General features: G+C 33.3%; 1 protein-coding gene across 2 annotated transcripts in view; it reads left to right on the forward strand.

Annotated features, from left to right (window-relative positions):
* Positions 1-15,615, forward strand: part of NHLRC2 (NHL repeat containing 2) — a 62,214-nt gene that overhangs the window by 19,788 nt on the left and 26,811 nt on the right. The window contains exons 3-5 of one of the 2 annotated variants that reach the window (XM_010363216.2): positions 2,215-2,670; positions 5,310-5,431; positions 9,976-10,105. In XM_010363216.2, coding sequence (XP_010361518.2) covers positions 2,215-2,670; positions 5,310-5,431; positions 9,976-10,105 — 708 coding nt within the window. The remainder of the gene's footprint in view (positions 1-2,214; positions 2,671-5,309; positions 5,432-9,975; positions 10,106-15,615) is intronic. The other variant, XM_030940692.1, reaches the window with a different exon arrangement.

Consider the following 15,615-nt stretch of genomic DNA (forward strand, 5'->3'; position numbering starts at 1 on the left):
AATCCACCTGACTTACAAGGCATTTACTGTTATTTTCCTCATTTTGCAAATGAGAAAACAGATGAACAGTTAAGTAACTTGCCCAAGGTAACAGGTGTGCAGTCCTTCCCACACTGCCCCACCACCTTTACCCACATTCCCCAGGCAACCATTCCTCACTGCATCTTTTTTCCCCAGCTGCTTTCAAGGTGTGTGTGGGTGTGTGTGTGTGTGTGTGTGTGTGTGTTCAGCCTTTGGTTTTCAGCAGTTTGTTTATGATGTGTCTAGACATGATTTTAATTTGTGTTTGCTGAGCTTGAATTCTCTAAATTTATATATTTAATCAAATTTTGAAAGTTTGGGCATTATTCAGTTATTTTTTTCTGCCCCAATCTATTCACTTTTTCTGGGATTCCAGTTATACTTACTTAGATATTTTGAAACTGTTCCACAGGCCCCTAGGTTCTGTTTATTTTTGTTTCAATCTTCTTTCTCTCTTTGTGTTCTTTAGATTGGATAATTTCTGTTGAGCTGTCTTCAGGTTCATTAACCTTTTCTTTGTCATGTCCTTTTTGCCAATGAGATCATCCAGTGAATTTGTGGTATTTTTCAGTTCTAAAATTTTTAGTTATTTTTTATAATTTCCATTTCTCTGTTTATGTTTCCGTCTTTTTACTTACTTCGTATGTGTTTTTCTTTACCTCATGGAGCATAGTTGTCTAGTTGCTTGAAAGTCTTTGGTAAGTCGAACATCTGCTTTATTTTAGCATCGATATCTCTTGATTTTTTTTTCCCCCTTGATAATTGACCATATATCCTTGCTCTTTTCTTTGAATGTCAGGTAATTTTGGATTGTATCCTGGACGTTGGAATGTGATGATATGTGAACTCTGGGTTCTGTTGTAGTCCTGTAGGGAATATTGGTAGCTTTATTTTAGTAGGCATTCAACCCTCTTAATTCAAATTGTAACTTCTGTCTCATCTTCCGTCAGCTCTCTCTCCTTCTGTAAACCCAGTTATTCAGTTCTCAGCTCCCCAAGCATTTGCTACACTTTTTTGAGTCTGTTCCATGTACTGTAGTTTAGAGGTTAAACTAAGACTTGTGAGTGTTCATACTCAGAAATAAGGAGTTGCTTTCCCCAGCTCTTCCCCTCAGGGTTTCTCCCACACTGTCCAGGTTTTGTGGTTTCTTGGGCCAGAGTTGCAGCCAGGTTTCTGTTGGAGTTTTGGCTCCCCATACAGCTCCAAAACTGGAACCCACTCTCAGGGCAAAGCTAGGAAAAGGATGGAAAAAGAAAATAAAATTGGCAGTTCACTCTTCTGTCACTTGCTTTTCTGAGTTTTGACCCTCCTGTACAATCTACCTGGTTTTGTTTACTTTTTTCTGTCTTCAAGCATGGTGTGTCTTCAAGCATGCATGTTTGTGTTTTGATTCGGAATTAATAGTTGTAATAAAAGCATGAGCTTCTGGGAAATTATACTTCCTGATTTGTGTGGTTTTATTTGTTCATCTTGTAGGTTTAAGTAGTTTTTGATGGATGTGTTGGGAGATTTGAATGTACTAGCTGTTATTATCTCTATTAGTTTGGTAGTAAATATGGAAATTTTTCACTGAATCCAGCCTAACACTGTTTTTTGTTTTTGTTTTTTGTCACTACTTGAAATAATGTATTGATTAGATAAGAGAAGTATGTTGTTTTCAACAGTTATGTCTGCAGAAAGGCTTGTTCTAAGAACCGTACAATAGGAATTTTAAATAAATCAAAAGCCTTATATTATGGAAACATCTTGCTTATATTTATTCTGTTAATATGTAATGTAAAGTTAGATCAAAAAATATATAACAATAAATACCTCCCAAAAGCAGGCATAAGCAACTGAATTTCAAAGGGGCTTATTATAGGTGGAAAAAATTTCAACATTTAATAAGAAAATAAAGATGATTTTTATAGCGTTATCTAAATAAAAGAAAAAAGGAGTTTTAATCCTTCAATAACCATATGAATTTGATCATATGTATTTTTATGTAATAATCAAGATTGTTATGAGATTTAAATTTGTTAGTTTTTTATATTTGTGTTAAAATGCAGTTGAAGATCCCAGCGTAGTTCTACTTTTTGTTTTTTGGATCCATGGACTTCTAATATTTATTAGTGACCCAAAACCTAATGTGTGGATGATGATATTCAAACTTAAATATTTAATAATGTTTAACATATAATGTTTTCCTTTCAGATGGTCTTCTCATTATTGGTGTTCACTCAGCTAAGTTTCCAAATGAAAAAGTCCTGGATAACATTAAGAGTGCTGTTCTTCGATACAACATCACCCACCCTGTGGTTAATGATGCAGATGCCAGCCTTTGGCAAGAACTAGAAGTTTCCTGCTGGCCAACTCTAGTCATACTTGGACCTCGCGGAAACATGTTGTTTTCTTTGATTGGAGAGGGACACAAAGATAAATTATTTTTATATACTTCAATTGCTTTAAAGTATTACAAAGACAGGGGGCAGATCAGAGATGATAAAATTGGAATAAAACTCTATAAAGATTCTTTGCCACCTTCACCATTGCTGTTTCCTGGCAAAGTAACAGTAGACCAAGTTACTAATAGATTGGTAATAGCAGACACTGGACATCATAGAATTTTGGTCGTTTGGAAGAATGGACAAATTCAGTATAGCATTGGAGGTAAAGCTTCTGATTATGATATATAATATGTTTTACAGTAAAAAAATAGCTCAGGTAAATATAAAAGTTGAAATGTCTAAATGAAAACTAATTATAGAAAAATGATATACATTGACTTAACTTCCTAACAAAAATTTTTTGTTAATTAATGCATGATGTCTGAATTAACCTCTTCTCACTCCCTCATAAAACAAGCAAAAACACTGAAAAAGCTCCAGGTGAAAAAGAGGAAATAGTTCAGCTTTTAGATACATTTGTATATTCTATCTTTTTTTTTTTTTTAACTGCTGTACTTACTGTTTCTTATGAAAACATACATTTTGGATTTCAGGCATTTTAAGTAGAAGTATTATGTTTCACTTTCCAACAAAATATAGCCATATCTTTTTAAAGATCATGTCAGTGCCCCATGAACTTGAGAAATAGTTTATAAAATAAATAAGCTAGAATTTGTGCATAATTTTACTTTTCTCTCCTTCTTTCCATAAGAACTTGAACATGTGTCTGGATCTATTTCCAGAATAGAAATAGGTGTAGCAGAGTGTAAGTATCATGCAAGCATAGATCATTTTGTTCTATATCTCCCTGGTCTTAGATCTAAAACTACCTCTTGGTTACATGTACATAATTAATAAACTCTACAGAGTACATTCTTATTAATCTTGCTTATCTAAACTGACATCTGACAACATGTTAGTCAAAGACAAAAGTAATTCATCTCTTTGCAGTCAGTCCTGTTTTAGTAATATATGCAGCATTAGTACATAAAGTAGGAATGTCTCAGTTTGTAATATAAAAAAGCTAGTTGTAGTCCTATGCCCTGATGTTATTCTTAATGTGCCAAGATACAGTAGCTACGTGTTGTGTTTTGTGGTATTTGTTTTGTTTTGGCCACTTGGTATTTTGATTTATGACAGGCAGTTATGAGAATTGAATTGTTACTCAAAAAGTGTCTTTTGTAGCAGCTTGAACTTAAGTGGTTTTAAAGTGTTTAATAGATTCTGTGATTTTCAAAATAGTGTAGGTGAATATTCTTTGTTAAAAGAGAAACCAAGCTACACTGCCCAAACATATTTCTTTGTTAAAAGAGAAACCAAGCAAGCTACACTACCCAAACATATTTCTAGAAATACTGTTATCTTTTGATATAGTTATTCTTTAATTTTTAAAAAAGAATTCTTTGGTCAGATACACTCAGGAAACACTAATGTTATCTAACAGATTTTTATTGGTGATGGTATAATATTTCTCAAATTTTTTACTCTGCTAATTTTCCTCATGAGGGGGTATAGTACGCAGTCTTTTCCAATCTCGCATAACCACAGAACTCTCCCTTTTTTTTCAGGGAACTCTTATCAATATAAACAACAATAACAGTATTATTAACAATTATAGTTACAGCAGACACTGTACGTCTGGCATTATTCGAAACATTTTACTTGTATGAACTCATTTTTGCCTGCACAATGCTATGAGTTAGGTAATTAGTTCCATTTTACAGAAGAAAAACTGAGACACAAAGAACTTGCCCAAACCACCAGCTAGAAAGAGACAGACCTGGGATTTAGACAGGGTCTATTGGGCTCTTGAGTTCGTTTTCTTTCTTTTTGAGACCGAGTCTCACTCTGTCGCCCAAGCTGGAGTGGAGTGGCATGATCTCGGCTCACTGCAACCTCCACCTCCCAGGTTCAAGCAATTCTCCTGCCCCAGCCTTCCAAGTAGTTGGGATTGCAGGTGCCTGCCACTACGCCTGGCCAATTTTTTGTATTTTTGGTAGAGATGGGATTTCATTGTTTTAGCTAGGCTGGTCTTGAACTCTTGACCTCAAGTGATCTGCCTGCTTCGACCTCCCAAAATGCTGAGATTACAGGTGTGAGCCACTGTGCAAGGCCTTGAGTTTGTTTTCTAGCCACTCCATTACACTACCTTTTTATGGCTGCCTCGGACAATGGAGTTCCACAAAGCAGTTTGAACTGCTGATTTAGAGGCCTTGAATGGCTTGTTTGCTGGCCACGGAAATAACAATTACATTTTATTGTGTTGTACTCTCCACCCTTGAAACTCTACATGAATTGTTAAAACTGAGAAGTGTACTAGAATCACTCTCTCTTACAGTGTGTACGATATATCGATATATCGTAGGACTTTGTAACAAAGTGAAATAGTAGATAAGAAGGATTCTTCATCTGGGGTCCTTGGACTCCTAAAGGAAAGGCTTCAGTGGTCCTCAGGATCTAGGATTGTTTGCAACAATTTAGCCATGTGTATTTTTCTAGGGAGAGGGCTTGTATTATCCAAGGAGCATATCTTTCAAAAATGTTAAAAATTGTTCATCTGTTGAATAATTGGAGTTATTTTAAAATCTTTGTAGTCTAGGTAATGGATAATTAGAATGCTTTTAAAATTATTTTCTTCACTACATGCTACTATGCTTAAGTGCACTTGTAATTACACTATGAGCCCTGTCATTAGCAAAACTCACTCTTAAGAAAAATGTTCCTTGAGGAACATTTTAGTTTTTATATGGACATACCATGTTTTTATATTAAATATTAAAATCCCAGCATTAAATACAAGTTTGTTTTGTTTTGTTTTACCTTGAGATCACTTCTTAAGTGGGAAATTTTATCTCATTTTAGGACCCAACCCTGGAAGAAAAGATGGAATATTTTCAGAATCAACTTTCAATTCTCCACAGGGTGTAGCCATAATGAATAATATCATATATGTGGCAGACACTGAAAACCACCTTATAAGAAAGGTAATTTTCATTTTAAATTTGTTTTAATACTTATAATCAGAAAAAGTGAATTGTATTTGCTACATTAAATATTTGAAGTTAAAGGGTGATGCTTATGTATGTCAATGTCCTTGTTCTGCTTTTTTTGAGGTACTTACTTTAGTTTTATTCTCAAGTATCTGTTGCTATTTGTGTCAGTATGTAGTTACCACAAAAGAAAACCCCACTGAATTCTTTTTTTAACCCTTTGTTTCAAAGCTGTGTCCCTAATCACTCAAAAGCTCCTCATTTTGAAGTATTTTCCTAACCACTAGTTTACAATGATCCTTTGTCCTTTTTCAGTTAAATTTTCTCAAACTAGAAAAAAAATCATATCATTCCGGCTTCTCTTCAACTCTTATGCTTTGGCTGGAAATACTGATTAGCCAATTCGTCTTAAAACTTGTTTTATCTTATTATAAAAGTAATATGTGTTCTTATTTCTAAAAAGTCAGCTAATACATAAAGCTAAAAAAAAGGTCCCCTGACCATCAATTCCAGTTTCCCAGAGGTAACCATCCACTGTTAAAGTGTGTGTCTTTTTGGAAATTTTCTACTCTTATAAAAATAAATTGATATTAAAAAGCCTATTTGTAGAGAATTTTTTTAAACAAAGGTAATGATACTATGCATACATAATGTTTTGTAGGTTTTTCTAACTATTTTTTTGCATATTAGTCACCTGAATGATATGACTATATCACATTTCATTGTAGATGTACTCAGTTATTTCAAATATTTCCTACCTATGGCTGTTTTGGCTAAACCATTGCTCTTTAAGTTGCTATGTGTTTGGAAAATAAGTAACCAAGTTCCTCATACTCATCCTGTCTAAATACATTGTTTCAGATACTTCCTTGTTTTTCTCACTGTTTCTTTCAGTATTGACATTTATCCTCATTTACTTGACAATATTATCACCTATATACACATAGTAGAAAAAAATACATATAATATATAATAATAGCGACTGTACTGTAAGTCCCCCTGAGGGCTAGAAATATGTTTTGTCTACTACTAAATACTGGCATCTAGAAAAGACCTGGCCTGTGGTAGGTGTTCAACAGATATTTGTTGGATGATTTTATGAGCAAATAATACTGTTTCATGAAGCACTTTCGAAAGTGTGTATTCCTCTTAATATAAAAGTGTTACATGAAAAACAGATTTTGTGGGTTAATACATTAAAGCAGACGTGTTTTTTAAAGTCTTGGAGACTTTCTTCTTCCAGACTTAAATATGCTAATGTGTTGTTGAGTGCGTTAATAGGGGGATATTTGTGCGGCATTTCTAAATTTATTTGACCAGAGATCCCTTTATAGGCAGAGCTGTTCATAGGACTAATGTTTTCATTGTGTATATTTTATGGAAAAGTGGGTTTTTTTATTACTAAATTTTTAATGATTAATATTTCTTTATCATTATCTTTTTGGGGTTGTATGCTTTTATAATTCATCAGAGGGGCTAGACCTCTAATGGTGTATTGAATTAGTAAAATAGCCAACCTGCAACATTCAGGGAGTACTTGTCCTTCTTTTCTAATTGTATGTCATTTCTCTTGCTTTACAACTTAATGGGTTTTGGAGTATTGACCATGTGCTGCATTTCAAATATTTATGCATTTAAGTAGCATAATCACAACAAATTTAGGTTACCTGAAATTGTTCTATATTATGTGACTTAATATGGTGTCTGCAGAAATGGAAAGTAGAATTTTTTCCTTTTAAAAATACAAGAATATTTGTTGTGTTTTATTTTTGTTTAAGACCTCATTTTTAGAGGATTGAGTTGATCACACTTCTACATTCACGGTTCACAAACATAGTTTCATGCAGACCCTTCTCTGAATAATTTATTTAAATTATAAATTCTCCTACTTGCCCATACCCCCCACTGTCACTCCCCTTACATTAACATACCCATTGTGATATTTTTAATGCTTACTTTTTATTTGTATGTGATCTTGTAAACAAAATGTTTTGTTTATATTTTTAATTACTTTATTGTGCTATATTTTGTGTATCATAAAGTTCACCCATTTCAAATCTACAATTCATTAGTTTTTAGTAAATTTAACAGGTTTTGCAACTGTAACCATATGTTGTTTTTAAAACATTTCATCCCCCAAGTAAGAACCCACATGTCCACTTAGAGATAGTCCTTACCCCTCCCATCCCTAGGCAACCGTTAATTTACTTTCTGTCTCTGTAAATTTGCCTTTTCCAAACATTTTATTTAAATAGAATTATATATGTTTTCTTGTATTTGGCTTCTTTCATTTCACATAATGAAAAGTTCATGTGTGAAGTGGCATGTCAGTAGTTCATTCCTTTGTATTGCTGGATAGTATTCTGTTGTGTGAATATGACATTTTATCTACCAATTCACCATTGATATTTAGATTGTTTTTTGGCTATTTTGTATATTTTGTTATTTTGGGCTGTTATGAATAATCTTGCTGTGAGCATTGATATATAAGTTTTACATGGACATACATTTTCATTTGTCATGGGTAGATACTTAGTACTGGTATTGAGGAGTTACATGTTTTGTATTTAATTTTTTGAGAGCTGCTGAATTATTTTCCATAGCAATTGCACCATCTTACCTTCCCACTCGAAATATACGTGGGTTCCAATTTTCTACGTGTTCACTGTCACTTGTTATTTTTCAGTTTTAAAAAATGTTAGCCATCCTACGGCATATGAAGTGGTATCTCATTGTGGTTTTGATATGCATTTCCCTCATGACTAATGATGTCAAGCACCTTTTCCTGTGCTTATGGGCCATTTCTATATCTTTGAGAAGTGTCTGTTAAGATTCTTAGCCAAATTTTTAATTGGGTTGTCTTTTCTGTGAGAATCCTTTATATATTCTAGGTACAAGTTCTTTATCAGATATATTATTTGCAAATGATTTTTCACATTTTTCTGCTTGCATTTATACTTAATCATGTTCTTTGATGCATAGAAGTTTTAAAATTTGATGATGACTAATTTGTCCATTTTTTCCTTTTGTTGCTTATGTTTTTGTTGTCGTAAGAATCCATTGCTAAATCCAAGGTCACAATTATTTACCGCTGTGTTTTATTCTAAAAGTCTTTTAGTTATGGCTCTTATAATTAGGTCTTTGATCCACTTTGAGTTGATTTTTGTATGTGGTGTGAAGTAGGGGTTCAACTTCATTCTTTTACATGCAGATATACAGTTATCCAGAAAGATTTATCCAAGAGACTATTCCTTCTCCATTGAATAGCCGTAGCAGCCTTGTTAAAAATTAGTTGATCATAGATGTATGGACAGAGATTCCGTTGATCTCTCTGTCTTTATGCCAGTACCTTACTGTTTTGATTGCTATAGCTTTTAATAAGGTTTGAAATTGGGAAGTGTAAGTCCTCCCACTTTCTTCTTTTTCAAGATTGTTTTGGCTATCCTAGGTCCCTTACAATTTGATAAGAATTTTAAGACCAGCTTATCCATTTCTGCCAAAATCTTTTGTTTCTTATGTAAACAAATTGTCTGCAAAAACAAGTTCCCTTCTGATTTTAAACTTCCTGTTTCCTTTTATTATATTGCTGACCAGTACCTCTCTTGCTTTTAAGCATTAGCATTGATGGTGGGTATCTTGTGATGTTCATAATCTTAAAGGGAATACATGTAAATTTTACCTAAAAGTGTAATATTTGGTGTAGCTTTGAGGAATAAGATATCTGTGAAGTAAGGAAGATTTCTTTCTGTTGATAGCTGGATACAATATATAATAAAGCAATTAAGTGAAATATTGAATAGAATCTAAGTGGTAGGTATATGCATGTTTGTTACAAAAATCTTTTAACTTTCCTGTGTGTTTGAAAATTTTCCCAATACAATGTTGGGGAGAGGGTCTCGGGAGGTGAAAGCAGAACATATTTTCCCAGTAGAATACATTAGTTTTTCAGTTTAGGAAGTAAAGTTGATATAGTGTCATGGAACTACCTGGGTTCAGGTCCCAGATTCTTGACTTACCAACTGTGGGATGTTGAAAAAGTTACTTAACAATCTGTGTTTTAGTTTTCTCTAAGATATTAAAATCGTCATATAGTTTTGAGCATGGCTGGATAGCTGGTTGGCTTCCTCACTGTTGGATCAGTGCTTGGCACATACAAGCTTTAATATGTGTCAATCACTAACTGAGCATAATTGAAATATGTGCATTTAATTTTTAGAAACATGTATTTTGCTACATTGTGTTTTAAAATTTCATTTAAAAATTTTTGTTTAGTTAAGATGAGGTAAATGCCAGATCTGGAGGCATGATGGGAGACGGGGATAAGAGGGGAAAAGTGGAAGAATGGACAGGTGGGGAAATGAAAGGGACTGATTATGTGCTTTTGAATAAGAAGTTCATGCTGTAATTGACTGGCCTTTTTTAAAATAAAACTTTATATTGCACATACACTCTAAATGTTCTATTGAAAATCTTTACACAGCAAAAGACAAAAGCAAAAGTACTTTCCTTGCATAAAACCATCCTTTCAATTTCTATAGATTGACCTAGAGGCTGAGAAGGTGAGCACTGTAGCTGGCATTGGAATTCAAGGTACAGATAAAGAAGGTGGAGCAAAAGGAGAACAACAACCTATTAGTTCCCCTTGGGATGTAGTTTTTGGAACATCAGGTAGGTGAACTTTCAATATTAAATGTAAAAGTAAATTTTGCTTCATATAAATTTTAAAAATATTCTTGAGATGGTCATTTGGATTAATTATATTGCTAATTACTTTATTTTATACTTTTATACCTATGCATCAGAGTTTGTTAATTGTGTAAAAACAAAGCTAGCAGTAATATAGGTATATATTATATATACTAGAGTATGTATTATATATAATATTACCTATTTTATTTTATCTGTAAATAGACTATGTGTTATTCTAAAGAATTATATATTAGATGCACCCTCCAATTAATGTAGTTCTAAATTTCTTATATTGAAAGGATTATAGTTTCAGAACTTCAAAAGATTATTCATGAACAGTAATCAATAATAAAAATAAATTTATTTATTATTCATAAATAAGGAACTTACAGTGTCGTTATATACTCTAGTTTGAAAAAGAAAAAGAGGCAGCTGCTTTTGCTTTAGATTTAAAAAATTTATATTAAAGTATGATAGCTTCTTTTGAACCATTAAACTTTTACCCTACTGAATTGTGTAGACATTGATAATGAATGAAACGTAATGTTACCTTTATTATCTATATTAATTGACTAAAAGAAATCCAGGAGTACTCTTATTAGTATTCTTATTTTTTATTGGCTGTCAGTGATACTGAGATGGTCATTTACAGTCTAAAATTGGATTGATGAGTAAACAAAGTTAGAATACATCGAAATGGAATTTTGGACTAAATGGTTGGTGTTGTCTTCATATATTTGAAGAGTATATAAGTACCTGCTTAGTTGAAAGGCTTTACATTTGAGGTAATTTTCTTTTATGATGCCAATTTAATTACGATTCAAAGACCCTATTTTTTTGTTATTAACTTTTATAAAGCACTTAATAATTCATAAAATAAATGAGTGAACTTCTAGTACTACCTGCATTTAACACTTAAGTATTTTGTATAGATTATTTTTGAGAATTCTGTTTGTGGAATTGTGTGTTGTAAACATTTATAATTTGTTTTGTAGCTCACCAAGGGGGATGGTATAGTAGGAGCAGTGCATCCAACTAAAGGGATACTTCATATGTAGAGAATTTTGAAATATTAATACAGTGAACTAAAACTCAGTCTCCATTTTATTACCATGCACTAGCAATTCTAAATAATTCCAGGGCTAAATCTTCACCAGTACTTTTCACTTTTACCTCCCTGCCTTATTTGCTCTACTTATGATTATTTTTACTAAATTGTATTTTAGTATGATGTTATTTATTACATGAGCTGTTCTATAGTGCGAGTAAACAAACTACAGCTACATTTAGCAGCATGGACAAATATAATAAGGGATATTTTGAGTGATAAAAGAAAGTTACAGAATATGTACAATATAATTTCTTTGTAGAAATCTACAATGTGATTTCTTTTATAGCAAGTACAATAGCATTTAATACAAGTATTGGGAGATCCATTCAGACATAATAAAGTTAAAAAGTAAGAAGAATAATGTACATTATTCTTGATAAAATGATAAATGTACATTTTTATACTAGTGGTTCCTTATGGGAGGAGGAGCAATTAGGTAAGAAAAAGAAATAAAAGGCATCCATATGGGAAAGAAAAGTGAAATTGTCTCTGTTTACTGATGGACATGATCTTATATGTAGAAAATCCTTATGACTACACCAAAAGACTATTAGAACTGATAAATTTTGTGAAGTTAAAGATAATAAAATCAACATACAAAAATTAATAGTGTTTCTATATATTAACAGTGAACTATCCAAAAAGGAAATTATGAAAATAATTTCATTGACAGTAGCATTTAAAAAAGTAAAATAGTTAAGAGTAAATTTAACCAAGGAGGTGGAAAGATCTGTACACAGAAAACTATAAAACATTGATGAAATAATTTGAAGAAGACAAATAAATGGAGAGATATCCCATGTTCATGGATTAGAAGAATTAATATTGTTAAAATGTTCATACTACCCAAAGCATTCTACAGATTCAGTGTAATTTCTATCAAAACTGTGTTGTCGTTTTTCTTAGAAATAGAAAAAACTATCTTAAAATGTGTATGGAACTAGAAGAGATCCTGAATAGCCAAAGCAGTATTGAGCAGAAAGAACAAAGCTGGAGGCATCACACTTCCTGATTTCAAACTATGAAGCTGTTGTAATCAAAATAGCATGGTACTGTTTTAAAAAACACACATATCAACCAATATAACAGGATAGAAAACCCAGAAATAAACCCAAGTATTTACAGTCAAATGATTTTCAACAGAAGTGCCAAGAACACACAATGTGGAAAGGACAATTCCTCTTACAAATGGTGTTGGGAAAATTGGATATCCACATGCAGAAGAATGAAATTGGACCCTATCATATACAAAAACCAACTCAAAATAGATTAAAGACTTACAAGTCCTGAAACGGTAAGGTTACACGAAGAAAACAGGAAAAGCTCTACAACATTGATCTGGGCAATGAATGATTTCTTGGATAGGAGTCCAAAAACACAGGCAACAAAAGCAAAAATAGACCAATGGGATTGCATCAAACTAAAAAGCTCTGTACAGCAAAGAAAACAATTAACAGAATGAAGAGACAACCTATGAGTTGGGAGAAAATATCTGCAAACCGTGTAACCGATAAGGGGCTAATATCCAAAATATGTAAGGAACTCAAACAACTCAATATCAAGAAAAAACCTGACTAAAATATAGGGAAAGGGTATCAACAAACATTTCTCAAAAGAGATATGAATGGCAAGCAGATATATGAGAAAATATTCATCATCTCTAATCATCAAGGAAATGAGAGTGAAAGCAATATGCGATATTACCTCACACCTGTTAGAATGACTTTATCAAAAAGACAAATGATAAATGTTGATAAGGATGTGGGAAAAAAAAGAACCTTTTTATACAGTTGGGATTGTAAATTAATACAAACATTTTGGAAAATAGTATAGAGGTGCCTCAAAAAACTAAAAATAGAATATTTATGTGATCCAGCAGTCCAACTTAACAAAGGCATTAAAATTGCTATGTCATAGAGATATTTGCACTCCTATATTTATTTCAGCATTATTCACAATTGCTAAGATATGGAGGCAACCCAAGTGTCCATCAGTGGATGAATGGATAAAGAAAATATATATCTAAGGTTGGGCCTGGTGGCTCCTGCCTGTAATTTCAGCACTTTGGGAGGCCGAGGTGGGCAGATCACCTGAGATCAGGAGTTCAAGACCAGCCTGGCCAACATGGTGAAGCCCCTTCTCTACAAGAATACAAAAATTAGCCAGGCATGATAGTAGGTGCCTGTAATCCTAGCTACTTGGGAGGTTGAGGTGGGAGAATCAGTTGAACCCGGGAGGCGGAGGTTGCAGTGAGCCGAGATCACGCCACTGCACTCCAGCCGGGGCAACAAGCAAGACTCCATGTCTAAAAAAACAAAAAGAAAATGTGTATCTACACACTGGAGTACTATACAGCTTTAAATACTGTCATTCATGGCAACATGGATGGAAGCAGAGGACATTATGCTAAGTGAAATAAGCCAAACACAGACAGATTCTGTATGATCTTACTTGTGGAATCTAAAAACATCAGTCTTAGGCTGGGCATGATGACTCATGCCTGTAATCCTAGCACTTTGGGAAGCTAAGGTGAGAGGAATTCTCAAGGCCAGGAGTTTGAGATCAGTTTGGTCAACATAGCAAGACACTATTTCTACAAAAGAAATTTTAAAATAAAAAATAAATTTAAAAAATATTATAAGAAAATCTCAGGAAAGGAACGTAGAAAACTGGTTGCTAGAGCCTAGGAATAAGGGAAGGTATGGGGAAAGAGAAGAGGTTGATCAAAGGGTGCAAAGTTTCAGTTGGAGGAATAAGTTTTAGAGATAATTGTGCACTGCATGGTGACTGACCTGTAGTTATTATTTCACAGCTGCTAAAAGAATATTTAACATTTGCACCACAGAAAAAAATGTTAGTAAGGTCATAGATATGTTAGTTAGCTTGAGTGAATCTTTCTACAATGTACACATAGATCAAAACATGACGTACCCCACGAATGTACACAATTATTGGTCAATTAAAAATTTGAAAAAAGAGATGTAGGAAAGAGACTAGAAATATCTCACTATTTTAAATCTACATGTAATATGTAAATGCATATGTTTATGTATTTTAAATAGTATCTGAATATTTAACCTAACTATACTGTACAGTTATAAAATAATTAGTACAAAGTGACTTTTACAAAATTACGTTTTATCTGTGTTCATTTTTTAATTGTCATTCTTAATATGGTCAGAACATCATGCACCAAAAATAATTACTACAGTAAGTTCATTTTTTCAGCAGGTACATTGTAATGTTTCTAAAATGTGTATCAGGTCTCTGTTGACTCCATTCATACCAGACAACAACCTGAAAGACACTAAGGTTGAAACCTCTATCAGCATCTCTCTTTTTTTTTTTTTTATTTTGAGACTGAGTCTCACCCTATCACCTAGGCTGGAGTACAGTGGCGTGATCTCAGCTCACTGCAACCTCTCGCTCCCGGGTTCAAGCGATGCTCCTGCCTCAGCCTCCCGAGTAGCTGAGATTACAGGTGTGCACCACCATGCCTGGCTAATGTTTGTCTTTTTAGTAGAGATGGGGTTTCACCATGTTGGCCAGGCTGGTCTCTAACTCCTGACCTCGAGTGATCCGCCTACCTTGGCCTCCCAAAGTGCTGGGATTACAGGTGTGAACCACTGTGCCCAGCCAAAACCCCTATCAGTATCTAAGTACTTTAAGACTTTACCTGATTTTGAGTCATTTATAGAAAGGATAATGTGCCAGAATCCCATTAACCTTTCTTGGCCCTTTAATCAACAGTTTCCCTAGATAGAAATTTAGCCATTCTTCTACAACCTTTAATGGTTGAAATCCAACTATTTAGTATGCTAGTCTGATAATCTACAGTGTTGGTATTTATGTGCTTCAATAATATGCTTCTCTGACTCCCATTATTAATATGATATAAAATACCAAGAAAAAAATATTTTTGCTTTAAAAAAATGAGATGACACAGGAAGTTTTGAAGGAATAAATTTGATGCGGTATGACTAATACATTTTTGTTTTGTTAAAATAAGAAGTTATATCTTTATGTCTAAAATTTGAGAGAAGATTCTTATACTGCCTTATCACATTGACTTGGTATTAAGTTTTTTTAGGTTAATTAGGTATAATTTATATAAAGTAAAATTTACCCTTATTAGGGATATAATTCTGTGAAATTTGACAAATATGTGCAGTCTTATAACTTTTGCCACAGTCAAGATACAGAATATTTTCATCCCAGAAAGTTATTTCATAGCCTGTTGAGTCTCCCCCCACCATCACCACACTGACCCCAACAACTGGCAGCAGTGATCTCTTTCCTGTTCTCTGTCATCTTTCATGTCTGGCTTCTTCCCTTTAGAATAATGCTTTTGAGATTCATCCCTGTGGTTCCATGTATC

This window comes from Rhinopithecus roxellana, chromosome 11 (assembly GCF_007565055.1).
Source record: "Rhinopithecus roxellana isolate Shanxi Qingling chromosome 11, ASM756505v1, whole genome shotgun sequence".
Lineage (NCBI taxonomy): Eukaryota > Metazoa > Chordata > Mammalia > Primates > Cercopithecidae > Rhinopithecus > Rhinopithecus roxellana.